Source organism: Myotis brandtii, unplaced genomic scaffold, assembly GCF_000412655.1.
Source record: "Myotis brandtii unplaced genomic scaffold, ASM41265v1 scaffold236, whole genome shotgun sequence".
NCBI classification, from domain to species: Eukaryota; Metazoa; Chordata; class Mammalia; order Chiroptera; family Vespertilionidae; genus Myotis; species Myotis brandtii.
In genome coordinates this window covers 1,656,109-1,678,776 of record NW_005358901.1, presented here as the reverse complement: position 1 = coordinate 1,678,776, position 22,668 = coordinate 1,656,109, and the positions used below count along the sequence as shown (strand labels likewise).

The following is a 22,668-nucleotide window of genomic DNA, read 5'->3' as shown; positions in this document are numbered from 1 at the left end:
GGGACCAGACACTGTCCCCTGAGCTAAGTTTGTCTGGAGGAGGAGACATGGGTGCCCAGATGGGCCCACCAGAAGTGGGTGGCCAGCAAGGGAGGAGAGAGCCTCATCTCCCTCCCTCATCCTCTCTAGCTGCCGTCCTAGTCGTGCCCACACACCCAGAATCTTACCCCACTCAGTCCCTATCTCTGGATTGAGGGCTGAAGGTAAGCCCAGCCCTGGCAGGGCTAGTCTGTGTGTCCAGGGGCACCTGGCTTCTCTCTCAGAGCCTCTGTAGCCTCACCTGTGCCACAGCACCAATAGTACCTCTCTCACCAAATGCAAGGATCGCAAGAGGCAGTTTTCCTGCCTGGCACAGTAAGCATCCAAAATGCACCAACTTGGGGCAGCCATTGGGCAGTTCCACAGACATTAAACACAGTTACCAAATGAACCAGCAATTCCGCTTGCAGGTACATAGCCAGGAAAACTGAAGTCCACACACAAACCTGTGTAAGCGTGTTCACAACGGCCAAAAGATGGAAACAACCCAAGTGTCCATCAGCAGATGAACAGATAAACACATGGTCTCTTCACACCCTGGAACATTACTCAACCCTGAAAATGAGTGAAACAGAGACACTCACTACAACATGGATGGACTTTGGAACCATGATGCTCAACAGTAAGAGAAGCCAGACACCCAAGGCCACATAGTCTGTGATTCCATTTATGTGAAATATCCAGAACAGGCAAATCCACAGAGACAGGAAATGGATTAATGGAGGGTAGAGGGGAGTGACTGCTAATAGGCTTCGTTTTGGGGTGATGCAAATGTTCTAGAATTAGACTGTGGTAATGGTTGCACAAATATATATATATATATTCGCAAACCACAGAATTGTAGTAGAATTAGACTGTGGTAATGGTTGCACAAATATATATGTATATATATATTCGCAAACCACAGAATTGTATACTTTAAACAAGTGGACTTTATGGCATGTAATTTACATTCAATAAAGCTGTTTAAAAAAATACAAAAATCGCCCTATGCTCTGAGCCTGTCTATTCTAGCGGATCCAGCACCACCCATAGAGGAGGGGGTTTTAGAGATCAGAGTGGAGACCTGGACCCAGATCCAGCAGGCGAGTTGCTGGCGTATGTCCTGTGTCCCTGGCCACCTCGCTGGTAATTGGCATAGCTAGCATTCACTGAAGGCCTCTGTGCGCAGGGCCTCCTTGTGTGGATAGGAACTTTGTTCTCAGGACAGCCACGTGGGTTGGGGGTTGTGTCCCCCTTTTGCAGAAAACTGGGCCTCGGACGCTTTGTTATGCAAGGAGAGAAGCCGGGATTGGACCCCACACCCACCCCTTGAGTTTCCAGTCCGGAGAGGTTGAGGTCGCGTTTTGTCGGATTTTGGTCCAGCTACAGCTCCTTTCGGATCACACCAGGTCGCTCGCGGGCGCGGCCTCTTTAAGAGGGGGCGTGACCTCATGACGAGCGGGGGGGCCGGAGGAGGAGGAGACCGGAAGTTCGCCTCAGGACTTGGAGGGCGGGGCCACACTCCGACCGGAAGCAGAACTGTCTGTTCTGAGCCGCTCTCAGCTCCGGTGCGTGCCCAGGTGAGGAGAGGTAGGCACTGTTTCAGCAGGGAAACTGAGGCAGAGGTGGAGCTAGACACTGAAGGGGCGGGGCGATCCAGGAGGGGCGGGGCCGGACGAGTGTGTAGGTAGGTCCTCGCCGGACAGTTGGAACAGCCTAGGGGCAAAGGCCGGGAGGTGGATGCCCTCGTGACGCTCCGTTCTCTCGCCTGCAGGGATGGGCTCGAAGGCCAAGAAGCGCGTGGTGCTGCCCACTCGCCCGGCGCCCCCCACGACGGAGCAGATCCTGGAGGACGTGCGGGGCGCCCGCGCCGAGGACCCAGTCTTCACTGCCCTGGCCCCGGAAGGTAGGGGGAGCCCAGATGCGCGGCGGGTGGGAGGGTGGGTGTAGGAGGTCCGTTGAAACCGTGGAATTTATTTTTATTTTTTAAAAAATATATTTCTATTGATTTCAGAGAGTAAGGGAGAGGGAGAGAGATAGAGATGATGAGAGAACCACCGATCGGCTGCCTCCTGCACACCCCCAACTGGGGATCGAACCAGCAACCCGGGCATGTGCCCGAATCGAACCCAAGACTCTTCAGTCCGCAGGCCGATGCTCTATCCACTGAGCAACACCGGCTAGGGCGAAACCGTGGGATTTAGAGCAGAGACTGGCATGATTCTTACCCTCTGGAGCCCTCTCTTCTCATTGTAAAGTGGGGCGTCTTCAGAAGGGTGTATCAGGCCTGGGTCCGCAGCCAGATCCTGCCCACCGCCTGTTCTGGTAAGGCCAGGAAGCTAAGATTGGCGCTTACGCTTTTTAAGAGATTATTTTGTGATAAGTGTAAATGGTACGAAGTTCAGATTTGTGTCGATAAAGTTGTGTTGATGCACAGCCATGCCTGTTTGTGGATGTCCAAACGTGGCTGCTTTCAGGACATAATGGCAGAGCTGAGTAGTCAGGACAGACTGACTGGCTCTGCAAAGCCAAAACTATGTATTTGTGGGAAAAGTTGATCAGTCCCTTGTGGAGATTATAGCAGGTCAGTGACTAATGGCTTTGGCCTACAGTTGTTGGATGAATTGTGTACTGGTCCATTAAGTTTGCCTATTCATTCAACAAACCTTCATTAAAAACCTATTATGGCCCTGGCCAGTGTATTCCAGTGGTTAGAGCTTCAGCCCGTGCACCAAAGGGTCTTAGGTTCGATTCCGAGTTAAGGCCACGTACCTTGGTTGCAGGTTCAATCCCCAGCCCCAGTCGGGGTGCGTGCAGGAGGAAACCAATCGATGTGTCTCTCTCACATCAATGTTTCTGTCTCTCTCCCCTGTCTCCCCCTCACCTCCCTTCCACTCTCTCTAAAAAATCCTCGACCAGCCGGGTGTGGCTCAGAGGTTGAGCGTTGACCCAGGAACCAAGAGGTCACCAGTTTGATTCCCAGTCAGGGCACATGCCCAGGTTGCGGGCTCGATCCCCAGGGTGAGGCCTGCAGGAGGGAGCCAATCAATGATTGTCTCTCATCATTGATGTTTCTGTCTCTCTTTTCCTCTCCCTTCCTCTCTCTCAAATCAATAAAATATTTTTTTTTTAAAAAGAAAGGAGCTAAATTTATTTTAAACAAATATCCTCAGATGAGGATTAACAAAAAAAAACAATAAAAAAGCAAAAATAAAACAAACAAAAATAAGAACTCACGTGCCAGGTTCTGTTCTAATTAAGCATTGGGCTGAACAGGTGAACAAAAGAGATGACAGTGCCTTCCCTCAGGCCATTAGGACCAAGATAGTACACACGGATCTTGTGGGCAATATGAAGTGAGAAACGCTATGGGAACCATTTTTAAAAATTAAATAATAATAAAAAAATTTCAGTTCTTTGTTCCATGTAGCCACATTTCAAGTGCCCAAGAGGCATTTGTGGCTGCTGCTATATTGGGCAGCTCAGATGGAGGACTTTCCCATCACCAGGAATGTTCTGTTGAATGGGCAGTCCTAGGAAAATAAGCCAGATTTATCTCCAGCCTGGGTCATCTGAGGTTTCTTGAGCCCCAGCTTAAGAATTATTGGCATAAAAGGGGACATCTGTAATATTTTCAACAAAAAAGATAAAAAAAAAAAATCATGACAGGTCCGCCAGCATTTGTAGAGTGGGGAAACTGAGGCACAAGCAGTGCTGGGGCCACTCAATGGAGAGGTGCTTCCCCTGCAGGACCGTGTTTTTATTAGGACCACACTTAATCTTTACGTGCACTGTCTGGCATTTCCACCTTATTTCTAAAGCAGGTGGGGAAAAAGTGATTAATAAATACCAGAGTTTGTAGGGTCTGTGCTAGACATTTGGCCTGCAGGGGTGCGACAGCAGACAGCCACCAAGCATGGCAGGTGGCATTGTTCCCATTCAAACGGGCCCAGGCAGAGGGGAGAGGACCCGGATATGTCTCTGGGTGACGCTGAAGCTGTGCTTTTTCTGCCCTGCTCCCTCAATCCCCCTCCACCCCACCTCCTTCGGCTGGGCACACTGTTAGGAAAAAAAAAAAAAAAGAATCACGGACAGGTCCGCCAGCATTTGTAGAGTGGGGAAACTGAGGCACAAGCAGTGCTGGGGCCACTCAATGGAGAGGTGCTTCCCCTGCAGGACCGTGTTTTTATTAGGACCACACTTAATCTTTACGTGCACTGTCTGGCATTTCCACCTTATTTCTAAAGCAGGTGGGGAAAAAGTGATTAATAAATACCAGAGTTTGTAGGGTCTGTGCTAGACATTTGGCCTGCAGGGGTGTGACAGCAGACAGCCACCAAGCATGGCAGGTGGCATTGTTCCCATTCAAACGGGCCCAGGCAGAGGGGAGAGGACCCGGATATGTCTCTGGGTGACGCTGAAGCTGTGCTTTTTCTGCCCTGCTCCCTCAATCCCCCTCCACCCCACCTCCTTCGGCTGGGCACACTGTTAGGAAGTGGGGTCATCTGGAGACTTGTGTCCACACCCTCCTGTTGTTATGGCCTCCTGACTGTAAGTGTCAGATTTTGCAAGATTACAGGGCCATGGGATAGTTTTTCTGGGAGCAGGAGGTTGCATCTGAGGCTTTAAGAATAGGAATGAGGGCTAGCCTGCTCAGCGGTTCCATTGTGGGGTCAGTGCCTTTCACAGGAATGGTACCCACCCCCAGGCAGGGCCTCTTCCGTGACCAGAAGGGGGGTAAATTTGCCAGAGGGGTGGTATATTGAAGCTTCTCTCAGCCCCCTCTCTGAGCAGTGGTCTGTGTTCTGTCCCCAGACTCCCCAGGCTCCTCCCGGAGGGCTGAGAATCCTGAGGCCCAGCGGGAGCAGCTCTACCAGCAGAGCCGGGCCTATGTGGCCACCAACCAGCGGCTGAGACAAGCAGGTGATGAGCTAAGACAAAGGTGTGAGGACCTTTGGCAAGCTGGCCAGGAGCTGGAGCAGGACGTCGTCCAGGTGAAGCAGGTGGCACTGTCAGGGGCCTCAACCACCTTCTCAGGCTGAACTGATCCTTGGGCTCGCCTGAGCATGCAGTCCCTGGATAGTGCACCCCATGGCCTCCTGTCACATCGACATGGGCCCCTGGGTCCCAGAAGCAGATTCTGGGCTCTCTGTTTCATGGCTAAGCCTGCCTTGGTATCCGGAGACCCCAGGGGACAGAGCCTGCCGGTGTGTGGTTGCAGCAGGACCAGTGGAGAGTGAGGGGCACACCTGCCTCAGCCGGGCACAGGCCCATTACCGAGGGTCAGGCCAGGCTTTGTGGATGCCACTCACCCCCAGGCTTCTCTTCTGGGGCCTGATTGCCGTCAGCCTGGACTTGGTTTGGGGCCTCAGGACCCATCCTCCCTTTCCTTCTTTTGGTAACCCTGCTCACTGATCACCCATTAAACTGAGCCTGTCTCTGTATGAACTGTGGGGCCCCCAGAGGTTCCAGAAGACAATGGGAGTTCTGTCCTTTCTCACTTTGGTGGCTGTGGCCATGTGAGGAGAGATTGCCCAGTAGGGCCCAGCTCTGAGATGGGGCCTCCAGTGGCGCTGAGCACCTCAATCTAAGGCATGGGCTTTCCCCTAGGGTAGCACTTGTGTGACCGGTTCATGGTTGGGATGCAGGACCAACCTGTTGGCTGTGGATGCTGGCCTAGCCTGGGCTCCCAAGATAGGACAGGCTGGTCAGTTATTACTTGCTTGGAGCCCTCATCCGGCCACCTCCGTCCTGGCAGACCAAGCCGTCATGGGTATCCCCAACAAGTCCCTCAGATGAAATCCCCACGGCCTACCTCCTAATGTCTCAAAGTGTCCTGCTGCCCTGGGCTGGGAGGTCACCCCTCCCTGCATGTCCCTGGCCTTCAGGTTGGGTCACCTGAGTCTGAGTCTAGGGGCTCCAGAGCCCTCCCTCATGCCAGGATCACGGTGAGACACTTCAGCTACCTTCTATGCATCCGCCAGTCCTGAGTGCTCTTCTTGCACAAATCCCACAGCCTGATCTGCCTCTAGCACATGGACCCAGGGCGGGCACTCTGGATGGAAAACCCACAAAGTACTCCAGCCCCACCCACCCAGTCCTCACCCACTTGAAAATAGCTGTGGAGAGCAAGATTCAACAGCTCCATTTATTAAAGGTGCACATAAGATGCCTGGTTCTGTGCCGTCCTTCCACCAGACGATGGCTTTAGGTTGACGGGGGTGGGAGAGGGGAAACTGGGCTATATGTATTTACACATCTTGTAACACTGCAGGGACCCGGGGCATAGACTGGAGGGGGACAGAGATAGATGGACCAAAACAACGAGGCTCTGGCTGGGACGCTATGGCCACTGGCCAGGTGACAGACTGGGGCAGAGGGAGTGAGGTAATGCTGCACCTGCAGGCATGTTCCCAATTCAACATCCAGCTGGTGGTGGCTGCTCAAGGTCTTGGGCTGAGGGTGCTCTGGAGGCAAACAGGGTCCCCTCAGCATTGTCAGGTGGCTGAGCAGCCCTGAGGGGATCAAGGCTTCATGGGAGATATCCTCCAGCTTAGGCCTAGAATCAACTGTCCAGTGACCACCACTCTGCTCAGGGCCCAGGGCTCCCACTGTCCTGCCCTGCGCAGTTGTGAGGTGTGGCTATGCCTCTATCACGGGAACAGAGAAGGCAAATGTGGCTGCTGGACATAGATGGGGCATGACTCCTGGTGTGCTGGCCGAGGTGAAAGCTGCCCCCTTCTGAAGACAAGGGGCAGGCGGAGGGGGCAGCCAGGGAGGTCTGGGCCTCCCATCAAGTCACAGCAGCCACTCTGGCTCTAGAGGTAGCTCTGGGAGTTCTCCTCATGGCCCATGTGGTAAAACTGAGACAGAATGTTGAGAGCACCACCCAGGGTCTCACAGTGCATGGGTGCTTCCACCCCCAGTACCCATCTCTTCAGATTCCCTATGGCTGGGCAAGCTGTGTGTGAGTCTGCATGGCTTCTCCTCCCACCAGGCCATTTTGGGAGGTAGCTGGCCCATGGTGAGTGTGAGAGCAGACATCTCACAGCCCCTGCTTAAAAAGGAGTTGAGATCACCCAGTTCTGCCACTTCAGGTCAAGGATGGGGACAAGGAGTCCTGGTTTCTGAGATGCATCTGAAATATCCTCCCTTCCCCCAGGGTGTCCTAAGGGGTCAGCTATGGGCTCATGCAACATACTGCCCAGCCCTCATTGCCATGGTCCTCTGTGTGCCAGCTCGTCCTAGAAGTTTGGTCATAAAAGGAGTACTTGGTGCATCCAGCTATTCCTGCATCGTGCCTGTGGCCTTCTGAGGCAGAGCTCTGGCAATTGTCCTGGTGGACAGGGTGTTCCAGGGCTTATAATGCAACATGACACAGATGCGTTAGCAGAAGTAACACGGTGTCTGTGGAAGTTGGATCAGTGTGGCCCCCAAGAGCCCCACGGGGAACTGAGGATGGTCCAGTAAACACTTCTGCTCTTGGGTCAGCTCTTTCCATGGACAGGGGATAGGGAGGGACAGTGGTGCCATGGGCAGGGACAGGAGCTCCTTCTGCACCTCCAACCAACCTCCCAGAGAAGGGACCTAAAATCTAGTCATCATGATGCCAGTCTCCGCAAACAGCATCTGCTCCCCATCACCTCTGGGGCGGCTCTCATCTGCACTGTGGCAAATCTATGAGCCCGAGAGCAGTTACTTCTCAAAGCCAAGCTTCCCCAGGAAAGAGGTCATTGGCTGTATCTGCAGGAAGCCGAGCAGGGACCTCAGCAGTTTCCCCCGCATATGTACACACTGGCAGGGGCCACAGAGGCCCACCAGGCTCCTTGTGCCCCTTGATCTCTGCCTCACTGACACCAACACTTGAGCACCCCAGCAGCCATGGCCTCTACATATCTAGCTGGTCTGGCCACAGTACTGGGGCTCTAGGCCCTGCACCTCCTCCTAGGCCAGGCGTCAGCCCCACCCCAGTCCCTGCAGCTGTGCCGTCCTGTAGATCCTGGGCTTTGTGTGTCACCAAGGTGAACCATATTTGGCTGACTCTCATCCTCCTTTCCACTGCACCTCACCCGCCAGTTGTTCCTGACTCCCTCCACCTACCTCCCTAGTCCCCCTTTTCCTCCTTTGGTCAAAACCAGCACCCACCCCAGCCAGGAGGCGGGACATGGGGTGGTCCCGCATCACCCAGCTATCTGCCTTTGCCCTTCTCTCCTTGCTCCTTCCAGGCTGTTCTGACAGTGTCCCCCCATGTCCATTAGCCCCTGGCATGGCACCTAAAATGGAGGGGCCTGTCTCTGTCAGGCTCAGCTATACCCCTTCCTCAGTTCAGCAGTCATCATTAAAAATTACCCAGCTGCCCCGGTAATAATGAGCTTTGTCCTCTGATGGATGCCTCGGGCCTGTGCTGGATGGCACCACCCTCTGAAGCCTTGTCCCTCACCTCAGGTGGATGCTGTAATCTCCCTTGGTTCCACAGAGAAGAGTGTCCTGCTGAGGCTTAAGCGCAATTGGGCTGGGGGTCAGGAGGGTGGTCTCTGCATGTGGGCAAGGCTGGGACTTGAGGTCCAGCGTGCAACCCAATTCCTTCTCTAGTCCCCACAGCACAGAAGCAAGCATGAGATGTGAGGCCAACATGGGCTGGGGTGGGGCTCTGAGGGCAGGGACTCGGGTGAGTAGGCAGTTCCCGGGACCACCCTCAGGACAACCATAGCTCTTGGCCAGAGAGGATGTTCCAGAAAACCAGTCCAGGCAACTATTCTAGGAGTTCAGCGGGCGCAGGGGCTTTCTCCACAGCTGAGTCAGTGGTGGTGGCCACTACCATGGGGCTGGGCACATAGTTGAAGGGGGGCACTCGGGCTGAGCGACTGGGGGAGCCATGCCGGCTGGCAGCAAAGCCTCCCACAGCCACTCCTAGGCCCTCATGGATGAAGGGGGCTGAGGTGGGTGCCTTGGCAGGACCAGGCTTATCCACGTCGCTGCCGAGAAGGGATGTAGGTCCGCTGTCCAGGGCCTGGGGAGGCCCCCTGCTCTCCAAGCTTGGGGATGTGCTGGAGTTGGTCTTGGTGGCCGCGAAATCCTCTGTCTGGACCACTGCATCGCTGGTCTTGCGCTGCAGGGGACTGCCTGGGCACTCCTCTGATGAGGTGTCCATGAGCGGCAGGGCGGTAGAGGGCAATGTGCTCCGCAGGATATGTGGCACATCCTCATCCCGGATGCGACGCCAAGTGGTGCACAGTGAGGCCACCCTGGGTAGGGGCCGGGCCTCTCCATCGCTGCTGCGGCGGGCAGGGTCAGATGCGGGACTAGGGGCAGCACCCTCTGGCTTTTGGGCCATGCTGATATGGGGAAGAGAGGCATAGCGCTTGACTGCCTCAGGCTGGGTGGCCTGCTTGCGGATGGGCAGACGGGATGGGCTCTCTGAGCTAGTGCGCCTTGGTGGCCGCTCACCAGGGCCTGACCGAGCTGTGGGGGGCTGCTGGGGAATCAGGGCCTGCGGGGAGGATGCCCGCAGCTCCTTGCAACGGGAGGAACAGAGGAAGACGGTGGGCAGTGTAGGCCCGCTGCGGCGGGGTGAGCCGCCCTGGGAGGTGGAGGGGGTGGCTTTGGCCGTGGACAGTTCCAGACGACGTCGGTGCAACAGGCCTGGTGATTCCTTGATAAAGGTCAGCTGCCGCTGGAAACCCAAGCGGTTGGAGGACTCGCTGCCACTGGACTGGGCTGAGGCCATGCGCACCAGGCCCAGGCGGCCTCCTCGGGCACTTGGGCACCCCTTGGATCCCACCCGACCCCTGGAGCCTGGCTCTGGGGCTGCCCTGGCCAGGGATGGTGGCACCCGCTTGGTGGGCTTCTGCATGAAGGGGATCCGCACAGGTGACTTCTGTGTCTTGTGCTGCTTGGCCAGCAGGGCCCGCATGGGTGTCTTGGACACCAGTGAGGCCCCAGGGCTGGGCAGGGGCCCCGAAACATGGGCAGCCGGGAGTGACCTCCTGGGCAGGGGCTGAGAGGCAGGGGAGGTCTGGGAGGAGCTGGATGAGGGGGTCTTAGTGAGGCGGGCCGGTGGCGTGGCACTCCTCTGGAGGGGGCTCAGGGCTGCAAGCTCTGAGATCTTGCCAGGCCTGTGCAGGCTTCGAGACCGCTGCTGCCCAGGGCCCAGGGCTTTGGTGGGAGCTGCTGGCTGTGTGGGGCTCAGGGGTCCCATCTTCCTTGGTGTGGTGCGGGGGCCAGGGGTGCCTTTGGGCTGAGATCGGGTGGCCGGGCTGGGCATGTAGATCACTGTTCTTCCTCGAAGCATGGCTGGCATCCCAGGTGTGGTCTTCTGAGCACCGCGCAGCTTCTCTGAGCCAATGGGCAAGCAGGGGCTGCTACTGCGCTGGGCCAGGGTCACATCCCGTTTCTCTGGCCGGGTGGCACTGCTCGCCTGCCCCTTTGCTCGTGTCGGCCGCCCTTTCCTGTGCAGAGAGGGCTGTAGGGTGGAGCCCACTGACAACCCTGAACCAAAGGACAAGATAGAGTCAGACTCAGATGAAGCCTCCTGAGTGGCTGCTGCCGCGGCCTGGTGCAGCCAGGTCACAATGGAGTTGGCGCCCTCCTGGATGGCACGCCACTCGACGCTGTCCAGATCTGAAGCATGGTCTGACCCTGCTGCCTCCTCGCCATGCTCCGACGGCCCCTCTGATTGCTTGTCCAGCCGGGAATCTCGGGGCTTGCGACGTCTTGGATCTGACACCTGTGGGCAGCGCCTGGGCATGGCTGAGCCAATGCAGCGCCTTAGCATCTCCACCTTGGCCCGAGAATTGGGATAGCCATCATTCCCACCGCCAGGGCCCCGGTCCTTGGTGACCACTGGCTCATGGGCTCGGATCTTGCCGGCCTCAGGCTCAGGCTCACTGAGGGAGCTGGTGGAGGAGCTTAGGGAGTAGCATGGTGGTGTCTCATCAGCAATGAGGCTGGGCTGGGCCCGGGTGGACATTGTGGCCTTGGGCACAGCCTGTGCCTTCTTCCTGCCAGCCAGGCGCTCCCTCTTCACTGTCTGGGAAGTAGCAGATGCCCACTGGGAGGGTGTCGCCCCCGCCGCTGTGGACAGCTCCTCATCCGAGTCGTTGCTGTAAAAGCAGTACACAGCCTCCTCAGTAGGCGTTGTGAGGCATAGGGACTGCAAAGCCCCCTCCCCATGAGCTCGGCCCAATGGGGGGCTGTTCCTGTCTGCACAAGCTCTTGGGGGCTTTCGGAGGGGCAGCTCCAGCCCAGCCCGGTTCTTGACCAGCCCTCGGGCTGGCTCCGTTCTGCGGCTTGCACCCCTAACCCTGTGCCGGTGCCCAGTGGCCTGCTTGGCAGGAGCCTCTAGGCCTGCTGGCTTCTGCCTGTCCCCACACCCACCAGGTGGGTCCCTGGGAGGTCCCTGCAATGTCTCATCGCTGAGTGAGGCCACACTGAAATTGACCTGCGTGCCCTCTGTCAAGTCAGTGCATGAGTTGTCTTCACGGGCCGGGGCGGGCACCAGCATGTAGACGGGCATGGGAAGTGCACAGCGGCCAGGCACTAGTGCTGAGGCCACCTTGCGGAGTCGGGTGGGCACAGCTGTACCCAGGCAATCCCGCAGCAGCTCCAGCTCCTGGTTGGTGGCAGGTGGTCCTTCAAGGCAACCACTGGCCTCATCTCGACAACAGTGCCCAGCAAAGTGCTGGCTAGGGCCACCACCCCCACCAAGTTCGGGGCAGGCTGGGGGCAGCAGCCGCAATTCAACATCCTTCTGCACGTAGTGCTCATGCAGGGCCAATGCACTGAGGCTGGAGGCACACGAGAAGTTTTCATCTGGCTTCTCCACAGTGAAGCGCACACTGCCAGCGTCTAGCTCAGAGGGCAGCCAGCGGCGCTCTCGGCAGTCGGCGATGTCCAAGAAGCGCTTTACATAGCTTTCCCACTGCAGGCTGAAATGGGTGGTTTCATGCTCACCAGGAGGTGGGGGGGCCAGTGGTGGTGTCTTGCTGCGGCTCGGTGGCATGGTCTGCCCAGGGCTGTCAGGCAGCTCGCTGGGGCTGACTGTGCCACTGCCCAGCCCACTGCAGGGATCACTGGGGATGGAGCTGGCAATGGATGGGCTCTCAAAGCTGCCCAGTGAGCTCACTGAGCTGCAGCGGCTCAGCACCAGTGGTGTCTCTTGCACACAGTTCTCGGAGGAGCTAGAAGGTGTGGTGTCCTCCACCCCCAAGCTCCGGCCCCGAGGGGGCACAGGGATGGCCATGGGCAGGGAGGCAGCCCCTGGCCCATGCCAGGCCCCATCCAGCTCCGCCTCGCTGGGGCCAGCCTCCTCCAGCCCCTCCAGGGACGAGTCACTGTCATCCAGGTCCCCTGCCTCGCTGGGTCCCGGGTGGCCAGCCGAGGACAGTGAGGACAGGGAGCTACAATGGGACAGGCAGAGCGGTGCCGCCTCTGCCGCCAGCTTCTCAGGAACCTTGTTCAGACCCTCTGCAGGTAGCCAGGCCTGTTTCCGGGTCCCAGGGACCGGGAGCCCCACACGAGCCCTGGCAGTGTCCTTGAGCAGTGGCACATGCTGATAGGTAGGTGACAGCTTGATGGTGCGCACACAGGCATCGGTGGCTGCAGCTTCCCGGGCTGCTGGCTTAGCCTGGCCACCCAGCAGGTTGAGATCAAGTTGGCTCGGCCGTGTCTGGCCACAAGAGGGCCCCTCTCGGTGCTTGGCCAATGAGGTCAGTGGGCAGGGCCTTATGTGGTCACGGGGACAGTGCCCATCACTGGTGCTGCCACTGTTAAGGCTGTCATTGGAGAGGCTGGCATGGGCTACCTTGAGCCGCAGCAATGGGTGAGCTCGGCCACTGGCCTCCCGCCGCCCACCCTTCGGCCCCCGGCAAGGAGAGCAGGACTGGGCTCGGCCCTCCCGCAGTGCCTCCTGCCCGGGGTCCCCAGAGCTGAGGCTGAAGCTGTCATCGGATGATGTGTGCAGGGCTGAGATGTCCTCCACCAGCCGGTCGATCCGAGCCACTGCCAGTGCCAGCTTGGCCTTGGCCCTGGCTGCCAAGGCTGCCTCCCCACCGGCCTCCTTCTCTGGGCCACTGCGATGGGCAGGTGGGGCACGGGCCAGTGCCTGGCCTTGCAGTAAGTTACTGCCCACAAAGAGGGACAGCACAGGACTGGCAGGCTCGGCGGTGGCGGCCACAGCAGCCAGGGAGGGCACATCATCATCGTCGAAGCAGCCCGAGTCTGAGGCATAATCCTGGGCCAGCCCATCCAGGTGCCGCAAAGGTGGCAGCGGCTTCTTAGCGGCAGCCTCGGCCTCAGCCTCAGGCAGGTCCTGCTTCTCCAGGTGGTCAAGCGTCTGGGCCAGGTGCCGTGCATCCAGCTCGGCTTCCAGGGCCCGCTGCTTGCGCACATACAGGCTGGGCACACAGGCACTGGGGGAGATGGCAGTGGCCGCTGCCTGGTACTTGGCAGGTCGGTGAGCCAGCAGGTTGCGCAGGGCGGCAGCACTGCCCATGGCAATCATTTTGTGTTTGGAGTGCACCAGGTTGCGCAGCATGGCCACGGCGCCCAGGTCCCACAGCAGCTCCTGGTCTCGTGGGCTGCGGGCGGACAAGTTCCAGAGAGTGCCACAGGCGTTGCTCACGATGGTCAAGCTGTGTGATGTCAGGTGCTGCAGCAGAGTCTGCAGGCAGTTGTGGTCCCGCAACACCTGCCTGCAGCACAGAGGAGTATGTCAGGCGGGGCCAACCCTCGTCTTACCAGCAGCAGGGTGGCCAGATTCAGCAAATAAAAATATAAGGCATCTGGCTGAGTTAGAATCTCAGAGAAAAAAATAAATATGTAGTATAAGTCTATCCCAAGTATCAAATGGGATAGTATCAAATTAACTTGTCTTAATTTTATTACTTAAAAGAAATAATATATTTATTAAATAATTGTAATAATAAGTTTAAAATACTTACCTTTTAAAATAAAATTTAGTGTATCTTATTTTAGCACAATATCTCATGTGATATTTGGGATAAACATACTATAAATTCTATTTTTAAAAATACTAAGTATCACTTGTAAGTTGTTAAATTAATAAATATTTTATTAATAGATAAAATATTTAGCAAAGTATATCTCATGTAATATTTGGGGATACTTACATTACAAAACTTAGTCCCAGAGGACAAACCAAGGCTGCAGCCTCAGTGACAGTTCACTACAGACAGGACCTGCCACCCCAGCCCCAGACCACACCTGGGGGCCCACCTTCCCACAGCATCCTCTGTGGTGCCCTCTGCCCTCCATGATGTGGGGTGGGATGGACCCACCTGTAGTCCTCTCGGGTGGCGATGAGGCTGGACACATTGCGCAGGATGCCTCCACCGCTCTCAATGATGGCCAGCGAGTTGCTCTGGCACTTGTAGGTCAACGTGCTCACTAGGAAGCCCAGGGCACCATCCACTTGGCAGATGGCTGCCTTGTTCTCCGTGCTGTGTGCCGAGAGGTTCCACAGGGCACTGAGCACACTCTTCAGGGTGGACTCCTAGGCATGGGTGGGACAGGTGAAGGTCAGTGGTGGGGCCCAGGCACCGGCCCCACCCACTTGGCCCTCTCCATCAAGGCGCAGACAAAAGGCTGGAAGGAAAGCACCCAAACACATTTTCAAATAAAAGCAAAAGGCAATAAAACTGGTCCTTACAGGATCTCTCAGTTGAAGGGATGGAGACCCTAGGCCTGTCTGAGGACCACCTGGTAAGCTAAGTGGTAAGTTGTTTGGTTTGACTCCCCGCAAGACAGAGAACTCACCATCTGTTGCTAGTGTCTCCCTGTCCTGTGGCTGGCATTAAGCAGCCATGGCAGTGCTGTCTCCCCTGGGTCTCAGGTGCATTCCTACCCCCCTACTCCGTCGTGCCCATCCAGTGCCTACCTTGGTGGCTCGTAGGACACACTGCATCAGGGCGGTCATGCTGCCGACCTCCCTCAGTACCTTCTTGCTGTTGATGTCAGCCCGCCAGGACAGGTTGCGCAAGATGCTGGACACCACCTGGGTCAGGGCACAGGGTGGGCAAGATGGGCCCAGGGCCCCCTGCCCTCAACCCCACATGTGGTGGGGCTACAGAGAGACTGAAGGGGATGCCCATCACACCCACAGGAGAGGGGACTCTGTCGGCAGGGGCCTTGGACAGTGGGACACTCAGCAAGGCTCTCCCCATGCCCCACCCCACTCCATCCAGGTACCTGGTGAAGATCCTCGCTCTCAGAAGCCAGTTGGGCCACGATGGCCTCCATGCTGCCACGCCGGGCACATAGTGTGGCCTGTGGGGTGCCACAGGAAATTCATGCCATGGCCAGTGGGGCAGGAGCCATGAGGGGCTCCACGCCCCACCTTCAGGCTTTCTCCCTGAGCACCTACTATGTGCTAGAGCTAAAGCCTCGGCATCCCATCCTCACCACTATGGCAAAGGGATGGCAATCATCCTGTTGCTTTGATGAGGAAATTGAGGCTGAGACAGGTGCAAATACACAGCCTCCTCCAGCCCAGAGGCCCCACTCTCTGCAGTAGAGCAACCAAGAAGGTGGTGGCCAACTGAATCCAGCCACAGTCCCTCCTTTCACGGCCCTCTCTGGGTCTCACTCTAACCACCTATAAAGCAAGGACAACTTTCCCTGCCTCTCAGGGCTGTTTTGAGGCTCAGACAAGGGTGGGGGGAGCATTGATGCCACCTGCCCGCCCCAGGCACCTTGTTGGCGACGTCCCCAAAGGTGAGGTTGGTGAGGGTCATGCCAGCATATCTGCGTAGGGCAAGGTTGAGTGGGTCTTGGGTCATCTTGTGCATCTCATAATCCACCTGCAGTAGATCAGCCACAGCCTGCAGCCCACCTATGGGGACATGGGAGGGTGCACAGGGAGGTGCAGGGGGGCACCCCAAATGAACCCCAGCCTTCCTCCCAACCTCTGCCCATTCCATTCCCCTGCTTAAGTGCCCTCCCTCACCCTACCCCCAGGTCTGCTCTCCTCAAGCCCACCTTTGAAGCCCAACTCCTCCAGGCAGCCTGCCGCCAGGCTGGCATGATCCCCTGGATACTCTGTGACCTCCACACCCACCTCCTTTCACATTTCCATTCACACGTCTTCAGCTTCTAGGCCTTTGCATGTGCTGTTCCCTCTCCCTGGAATGCTTTTCCCTGCTATTTGCTCAGGTTCCTAGCTCCCTTCTGCTCTCAGGTCATGAAGGCCCTCAACACCGTAAATGAAAACCATCCCAAGACCATTAGACCTCCAGCCTCTGACGACTGCCACACACACAGTTCTTTAGTCACTATGAAAACTAGACTCTCACTTAACAAAGAGTAAGCAAATGTGGGGGGAAATGGTCAGGGTGAGTAGACGAGAAAAAACTTGTGCCCAGCCAGCATGGCTTAGTGGTTGAGCATCGACCTATAAACCAGGAAGTCATGGTTCGATTCCCGGTCAGGGCACATGCCTGGGTTGCGGGCTCAATCCCCAGCAGGGGACATGCGGGGGACAGCCGATCAATGATTCTCCGTCATCATTGATGTTTCTAGCTCTCTCTCCCTCTCTCTTCCTCTCTGAAATCAATAAAAATAGATTTTAAAAATATTACATATATATATTTTAAAAAGAAAAGAATTAACTTGCAATTCAAATACAAGATGCCCTTCCTGCTTCACTGAGCAAAGACAACAGAGGCAATTTGTGCATTTAGGGGCTGGGGCTGTTGGACACTTCTGTGGTTTCCAGATCGGGGGTTTTATTTGGTTTGGTTACTACTTTCCTCATCTTTCTGCATCTTTCTAAATAAATCCAGCCAGAGAATAAACTCCCCAGCTGGGAAAGGAATGACTTGAAAGGTATACACTCTCATCAGTGTCTGCTGTCGTCTTGTCCTGGTTGCAAATGCCCATTTCTGTGCAGCCAGACCACAAGAGATCTGAGTAAGCCTTTGAGTGTGTGATCATCTGCTGAGTGAGAAGCAGTATCTAATTTTGTAGTAACTGGAGTAAAATTAAGCACATTGATGAGATTTTTGTCCATGTTTCAGTTACTTTAAATGATATTATAATGCTCCGAAAACTTCACAAGGTCTCCCCTTCCCCAACAACTCTGATTCTGTGTATTAAGTTGGAACCTCTCACTTTTGCTCTTGGCTTCCTGGCTACTTTCCTATCCTCTGAGCTCAGGACCATTAAGGCTGAAAGCCTGCCCTGGGCTGAATGAGGCCCAGAAGCCCCAGGCCAAATGGAGGGGACATGGAGGAGGTAAGGGTGCACTTACCCAGCTCATTCATGGCACGACGATATTCCTCATCGAAGGACAGCTTCATCACCGCACAGGTGGCCTGGCAGATCTGTGGCTCAATGGGGACTGGGGCTGTGGGCCAAGGGACCAGATCAGAGCCGTTCCAGTCCAGGAAATTACCCCTGTTGAGTCCTACCCTCCCTGCCTTCACCCCCACAAAGACCCAAGCTCTGCAAACCACTGCATGTTTGGCACCTGAGGGGTCACTCCCAGAACAGTGGCCTCCTTTTCTAACTCTTCTTAAAATGAATAATAAGGTGCCTGCCTCACCCAGAGCTGAGACAGGAGATGAAGTTGTGCTGGGTGCTCAGGACCTTTGGGTGGTGCTTTTGTCATAGATTAACTTTGTGATCAGCTGCCCAAACTAGGAATCTCAAAGTCAGCACCCATATTTCTGGTTACACACAATCCATCCATGCATTCAATGACTGTTTCTTGAGCTACCCTACGACCAGGGCATAGGTTGCTGGTGGCTGTCTTTTTGCCAGTCTATCATGATAAAGTCGCCATAGGCTTCAGCCCACACATGACACAGAGAAAGTTCAGAGAAAAGGCCGGTGGCTGCTAATGAAATCTGAAATTGCCCTGCCACCCAGAAAGCCCAAGCTCTGTGCTGATTGCACAAAGGTGGCCAGGGAGGCTTACACTCACCGCTGCCCACCCCGCCTGCCTTGGTAGTGCTGTCCTGGGCCTGCAGCCAGTCCCAGCAGGTCTCACAGTAGGCTCGGATCTGCTCTAGCACGTGCAGGACACGCATTTCCTTGCGTGCCAGGCCCTGGTCTGGCTGGGAGAAGACGATGTTGTGCAGTGCTGCATTGGCACGCATGCGTGCATCCTTGGCTCCGGGCACCCCAGGGGTCCCATTGCGACCCCCAGCCCCATCTTCTGTGCCATGCAAGATCTGCAGCAGCAGTGGCAGGCAGCCTGAGCGGCGCATGGCCACACAGCTCTCAGGAGAACTGGACATGGCGAGTAGCGTGCGTGCTGTGTCCTCCTGGTCCCGTGTCGCCAGCATTGACAGCAGCCAGAAGACCACCTCCACCTGTGGCGGGGGAAGGGGGACAGCGATGGATTCCACCTGGCCCCAGTCTGTCTGTCCATCCTCCCCAGCCAGGGGTGACCCCCATGCTCTGGGTGACTCACCCTAAACACGGTAGGAGTCCTGTGACCCCAGCCCAGGAGAATCACTTCCTCACCCCCACCACCCTCACCTTGCATCCCCCATGGGCCACCACACACCCGTGGGGAGAGGGATGAGAGGCCTCAGTCCCTGTGGAGATGCCCCCAGCCCATGAGGACCAATTGCCCATTCCACTGCCCTCACTGGGTACTTCTAGGGGTAGCCCTACATCTAAGTCTAGAGTGCTCACCCAAACACATAGGACAGGTATCCCTGCCCACCTCACCAGGCCCCAGACCACATGCTGACCCTACCAACCTCACCACACCCTAATCCAGCTGGCTTTCCACTCCCCACCCTGCCTTTCAGTGCACCCCAACTGGACTCCCCCTTACCTTGCTGTTGCCTGGCTGAGGGGCACCATCCTCAGGGTGCACAGGGACCTTAGTCTCAGGGTCCTCATCCACTGGCACCGACTTTACTGCCAGCAGGGCCTGGGAAGAGAACACCAGCCTGGGGGTTATGGGAGCACCACAGAAAGCACCCTGACTGCTGATGCTGGCCACACTCCCATGATGATGTGGTGGAGGCTCCACCTATACCTATACTCTGGGCAGGGTCCTCAGGGTACCCTCCTTCCCTGGGGTCATCACCTCCCCCCCACCCCCACCAGGGCCCTGACTGCTCCTGCCAGTACCTGGGGCTCAGTCTGCTGCACCCGGTCCTGCGCAGACAGCAGCTCCTTGTCGATTTGCTCCAGGCGAGAAGCACGGATCTAGTGGCAGAAAGGCACACATAGCTTGCTGTGGCTGACCAGGTCCCTGCTCTGACCCTGTCCTCTCTGATATAGCTCCGCCCACTATCCTAACCCACCCACCTCTGACTTTTCCCACTCGCTGATTTGGCCCTGCTCACTCTCCTAATCCTACCCCCAGATCTGACTCTACCTATTTTAAGGTATGGCCATTCCCACTGTCCAAACCCCACCCTTGGCCCTAACTCCACCTACTCCTTGATATGGCACCCCCACTCTCAACCCTAGCCTGATGTCTGACTCCACTCACATCTTGACTCCACCCATGGTCCACGCTCCCTAGTCCAGGCTCTGACTCCACAACTCCAGGATTTGGTCCTACTTCACTGTTAGACCCTTCCTCATCCTTCTAGCCCCGCCCCCTACCTAGACCCCATGCTAGACCTGCCCACTCCCTTATTTGGTCTCACCCCTATTTAGATCCCACCATCCTTCTAGACCTACCCACTCCCTGATGTCCCCGCCCACTGATCAAGTCTCCCACGGTCTGTCCTGGCCTCAGTGTTCTCCACCCCTGAGCCTGGCTCTACCCTTAACCCCATCAGGCTGCACCCACAAACAGCTCTAGCCTTTGGCTCCACCGCCTGAGCCAGACCCCGCCCATCCATGCTCCCTAGTCCAGGCTCTGACTCCACTACTCCATGATTTGGTCCTACTTCACTGTTAGACCCTTCCTCATCCTTCTAGCCCCGCCCCCTACTTAGGCCCCATGCTAGACCTGCCCACTCCCTTATTTGGTCTCACTCCTATTTAGATCCCACCCATCCTTAGACCCACCCACTCCCTGATGTCCCCGCCCACTGATCAAGTCACCCATGGTCTGTCCTGGCCTCAGTGTTCTCCACCCCTGAGCCTGGCTCTACCCTTAACCCCATCAGGCTGCACCCACAAACAGCTCTAGCCTTTGGCTCCACCGCCTGAGCCAGACCCCGCCCACAGCAGTCACTGCCCTCTATCCCAAAGGCACATTACTCCGCCCATTAATCCAGACTTTTCCCACAACGACCTCTCGGTTCATCCACGGCGAATAGCCTCGCCTCGGCCCCGCCCTCCGCCGCACCTGCGCCCGCTGCACCATCTCGTCAGAGGTGCCAAAGCGCTCTTCCATTAGCGTCCGGATGTGCTGGGACTCAAACTCCAGCTGCTGCCGAATCAGGTCCATCTGCATGGAGAACTGCTGGGAAGAGTGGGCAGGCCGCAGTGAGGGTCTGTCCGGGCAAGGGCCTGGGACCTGCCCGCCACCCCCCTGGCCAGGGGCGGGCCGCCCACAGCACCCTTTCCCCTCTCTCCTCCCACGTGCTCACCGTCTCCACGTGCGGGAGCTCCTCCAGGCGCTTGGACAGGCCCTGCAGCTGGGAGTAGTACCAGAGCTTCTCCTTTTCCTCCTTCTCAATCTCATTCAACAGGAAACACCTGAGTGGGCCCGCCCGCAGAGGGGGAGGCGTCATTACGTGTGGTTTATTTTGATTTTAATAATCGCTTGTTGAGTGCTTAGTGTATGGTAAGCTTGTCAAACTCAAAGGCTAACATGGGCCAAATAAACAAGGTTTAAGTTTATGTGGGCCACAAAAAAACACCATCATCGATGCTTCTATCTCTCTCCCCCTCTCCCTTCCTCTCTGAAATCAATAAAGACATATTTAAAAATAAATAAATAAAGCAGCGAGAGCCGCTGCCCTCGTGGAGCTGACATTGTAAGGGAGAAAACAGACAGACATTAGGTAAATAATAAACTATCCCGCATCAGGGAGTGAGGGTGCTGAGGAGAAGGACGAGCAGAGACCGGAGGGGTGGGGATGAGGGCTCTGCCATTGTCGTTGGGGAGCCGAGGCCGGGAGCCGGGGGCGATGAACGGGACAGGAAGGCAGTGGCTTCAGAAGAAAGGTGACCAGCCACTGCCATGGTGCCCACCGTCCTATTAGCTTCCCGACGCCAGTTAAAACGGCAGCCACGGGACCTCGCTGGGCCCTGGCGGGGCCTCAGCTCCCCCATCAGCAGGCTCGCTGCAGGACCGCTGGCTGCTCTATTTTTAGCCCTTTCTCCACTTGAACGTGGGAGTGAGAATGAGAAGCAGCCTCCGGCCAGAGGCGAGGCCTGTGACCCCAGCCCCCTCCCTCTTCACGGCCAGCTGGACAGTGACGCGAGCTCCCTTGGCGAGGGTGTCAGGAGTCCTCTATGGTCTCCCGTGGCTGCGAGGTCCCTGAGCAGCAAGGGGGTGGGGGGCGGGGGGCACCTAACCCGACGCGGGACCGAGCGAGGCCTCTGCCTCCGGGAACGCAGTGCGGAACACTTCTCCCCGCTCACGAGGTCTGCGTCCTCCCAGTGAGTCATGCAAAGAGCGTAAATCCATCTCGTTGGGTTTATTCCTTAGAAAGAACATAGCTTTGGGTGCCCGGTGAAAAGCCTGACCATCTGAAACCACCTGCTTCTCTCCTCCAATCCTTCCCACTTTTCGCTGATGTCACCCATCCTGACCTAAACTCCCGTCTCACCAGGCTTGGTCACTGTGTAGTTGACGAATAAAATCAGAAATGCACAAACTAGACCATCAGAAGGGACCTTCGTGTGTGTGTGTGTGTGTGTGTGTGTGTGTATGTGTGTGTGTGTGTGTGTGTGTGTGTGCGCGCGTGTGTGTGTGTGTGTATATATATGCCTAAGTGACCATTACAACCAGTCACTATGATGTGCACTGACCACCAGGGAGCAGATGCTCAATGCAGTAGCTGCCCCTGGTGGTCAGTGCACTCCCATAGGTCCCCCTGTGGTGCTGCTCAGCCAGAAGCTGGGCTCACGGCTGGTGAGCACAGGTGTGCGGTGGGAGCCTCTCCCGACTCCACGGCAGCGCTACTGAGCAGGGGCAACAGGCCAGGATGAGCGCAAGTGGCTCGGCTCCTCCCTGGCCGCCTGCCTCTTGGCGCACTGCTACACCCCTTGGGGGATGTCCGACTGCCGGTTTAGGCCTGATCCCCAGGTGGCTGATCAGGCCTAAACCGGCATTTGGACATCCCCCGAGGGGTCCTGGATTGCGAGAGGGCACAGGCCAGGCTGAGGGACCCCCGACCCCCCACACGAATCTGTGCACTGGGCCTCTAGTTATGTATAACATAATATTATAAAAATTAAGTTACAAAATTTTTATTAAAACGTTTCTTACATACCGTTATATTGCCTGGGCCATAAAAATATTCATTGTGGGCCACGAGTTTGTCATGCTTGATGTATGGCCAAGTTTAACAGGCAGCATGGCAAAGCCTTGCCCTTGGTGCTCCCCCAAACTAGGGATGGGTGGGTGGGGCATAGAAAGTTAATTAAAAAGAGAAGGTAGCCCTATCTGTTTTGGCTCAGTGGATAGAGCATCGGCCTGCAGACTGAAGGGTCCTGGGTTCAATTTCAGTCAACACCTGCCGGCGGGGTTGCAGGCTC

The 22,668-nt window shown here is 56.5% G+C and overlaps 2 protein-coding genes across 4 annotated transcripts in view; one reads left to right on the top strand and one right to left on the bottom strand.

Annotated features, from left to right (window-relative positions):
- Positions 1-1,530: 1,530 nt before the first annotated feature.
- Positions 1,531-6,190, top strand: LOC102244032 (chromosome unknown open reading frame, human C19orf25). Of its 3 annotated transcripts, none has more exons than XM_005866697.2 (3): positions 1,531-1,601; positions 1,796-1,927; positions 4,837-6,190. In XM_005866697.2, the coding sequence occupies exons 2-3, from the start codon at positions 1,798-1,800 to the stop codon at positions 5,061-5,063; spliced, it is 357 nt and encodes a 118-aa protein (XP_005866759.1). In that variant the 5' UTR covers positions 1,531-1,601; positions 1,796-1,797; the 3' UTR covers positions 5,064-6,190. The 3 variants fall into 3 exon arrangements, with proteins under 3 accessions (XP_005866759.1, XP_005866758.1, XP_005866760.1); XM_005866696.2 differs by having other exon boundaries at positions 1,533-1,589; XM_005866698.2 differs by having other exon boundaries at positions 1,539-1,611.
- APC2 (adenomatosis polyposis coli 2) overlaps positions 6,156-22,668 on the bottom strand; it is a 21,688-nt gene continuing 5,175 nt past the window's right edge. The window contains exons 5-15 of the mRNA XM_005866695.2: positions 20,550-20,658; positions 20,306-20,422; positions 19,129-19,206; positions 18,827-18,925; positions 17,963-18,353; positions 17,288-17,383; positions 15,732-15,871; positions 15,229-15,306; positions 14,918-15,034; positions 14,319-14,533; positions 6,156-13,712 (exon numbers count right to left, since the gene is read on the bottom strand). Coding sequence (XP_005866757.1) covers positions 8,774-13,712; positions 14,319-14,533; positions 14,918-15,034; positions 15,229-15,306; positions 15,732-15,871; positions 17,288-17,383; positions 17,963-18,353; positions 18,827-18,925; positions 19,129-19,206; positions 20,306-20,422; positions 20,550-20,658 — 6,379 coding nt within the window. The 3' untranslated portion in view covers positions 6,156-8,773. The remainder of the gene's footprint in view (positions 13,713-14,318; positions 14,534-14,917; positions 15,035-15,228; positions 15,307-15,731; positions 15,872-17,287; positions 17,384-17,962; positions 18,354-18,826; positions 18,926-19,128; positions 19,207-20,305; positions 20,423-20,549; positions 20,659-22,668) is intronic.

Excerpts from the sequence above, each read along its gene's own strand:
- LOC102244032 (XM_005866697.2), top strand. The coding sequence starts at position 1,798 with ATGGGCTCGAAGGCCAAGAAGCGCGTGGTGCTGCCCACTCGCCCGGCG. Across the intron at positions 1,928-4,836 it reads CACTGCCCTGGCCCCGGAAG|ACTCCCCAGGCTCCTCCCGG; the intron begins GTAGGGGGAGCC and ends TTCTGTCCCCAG.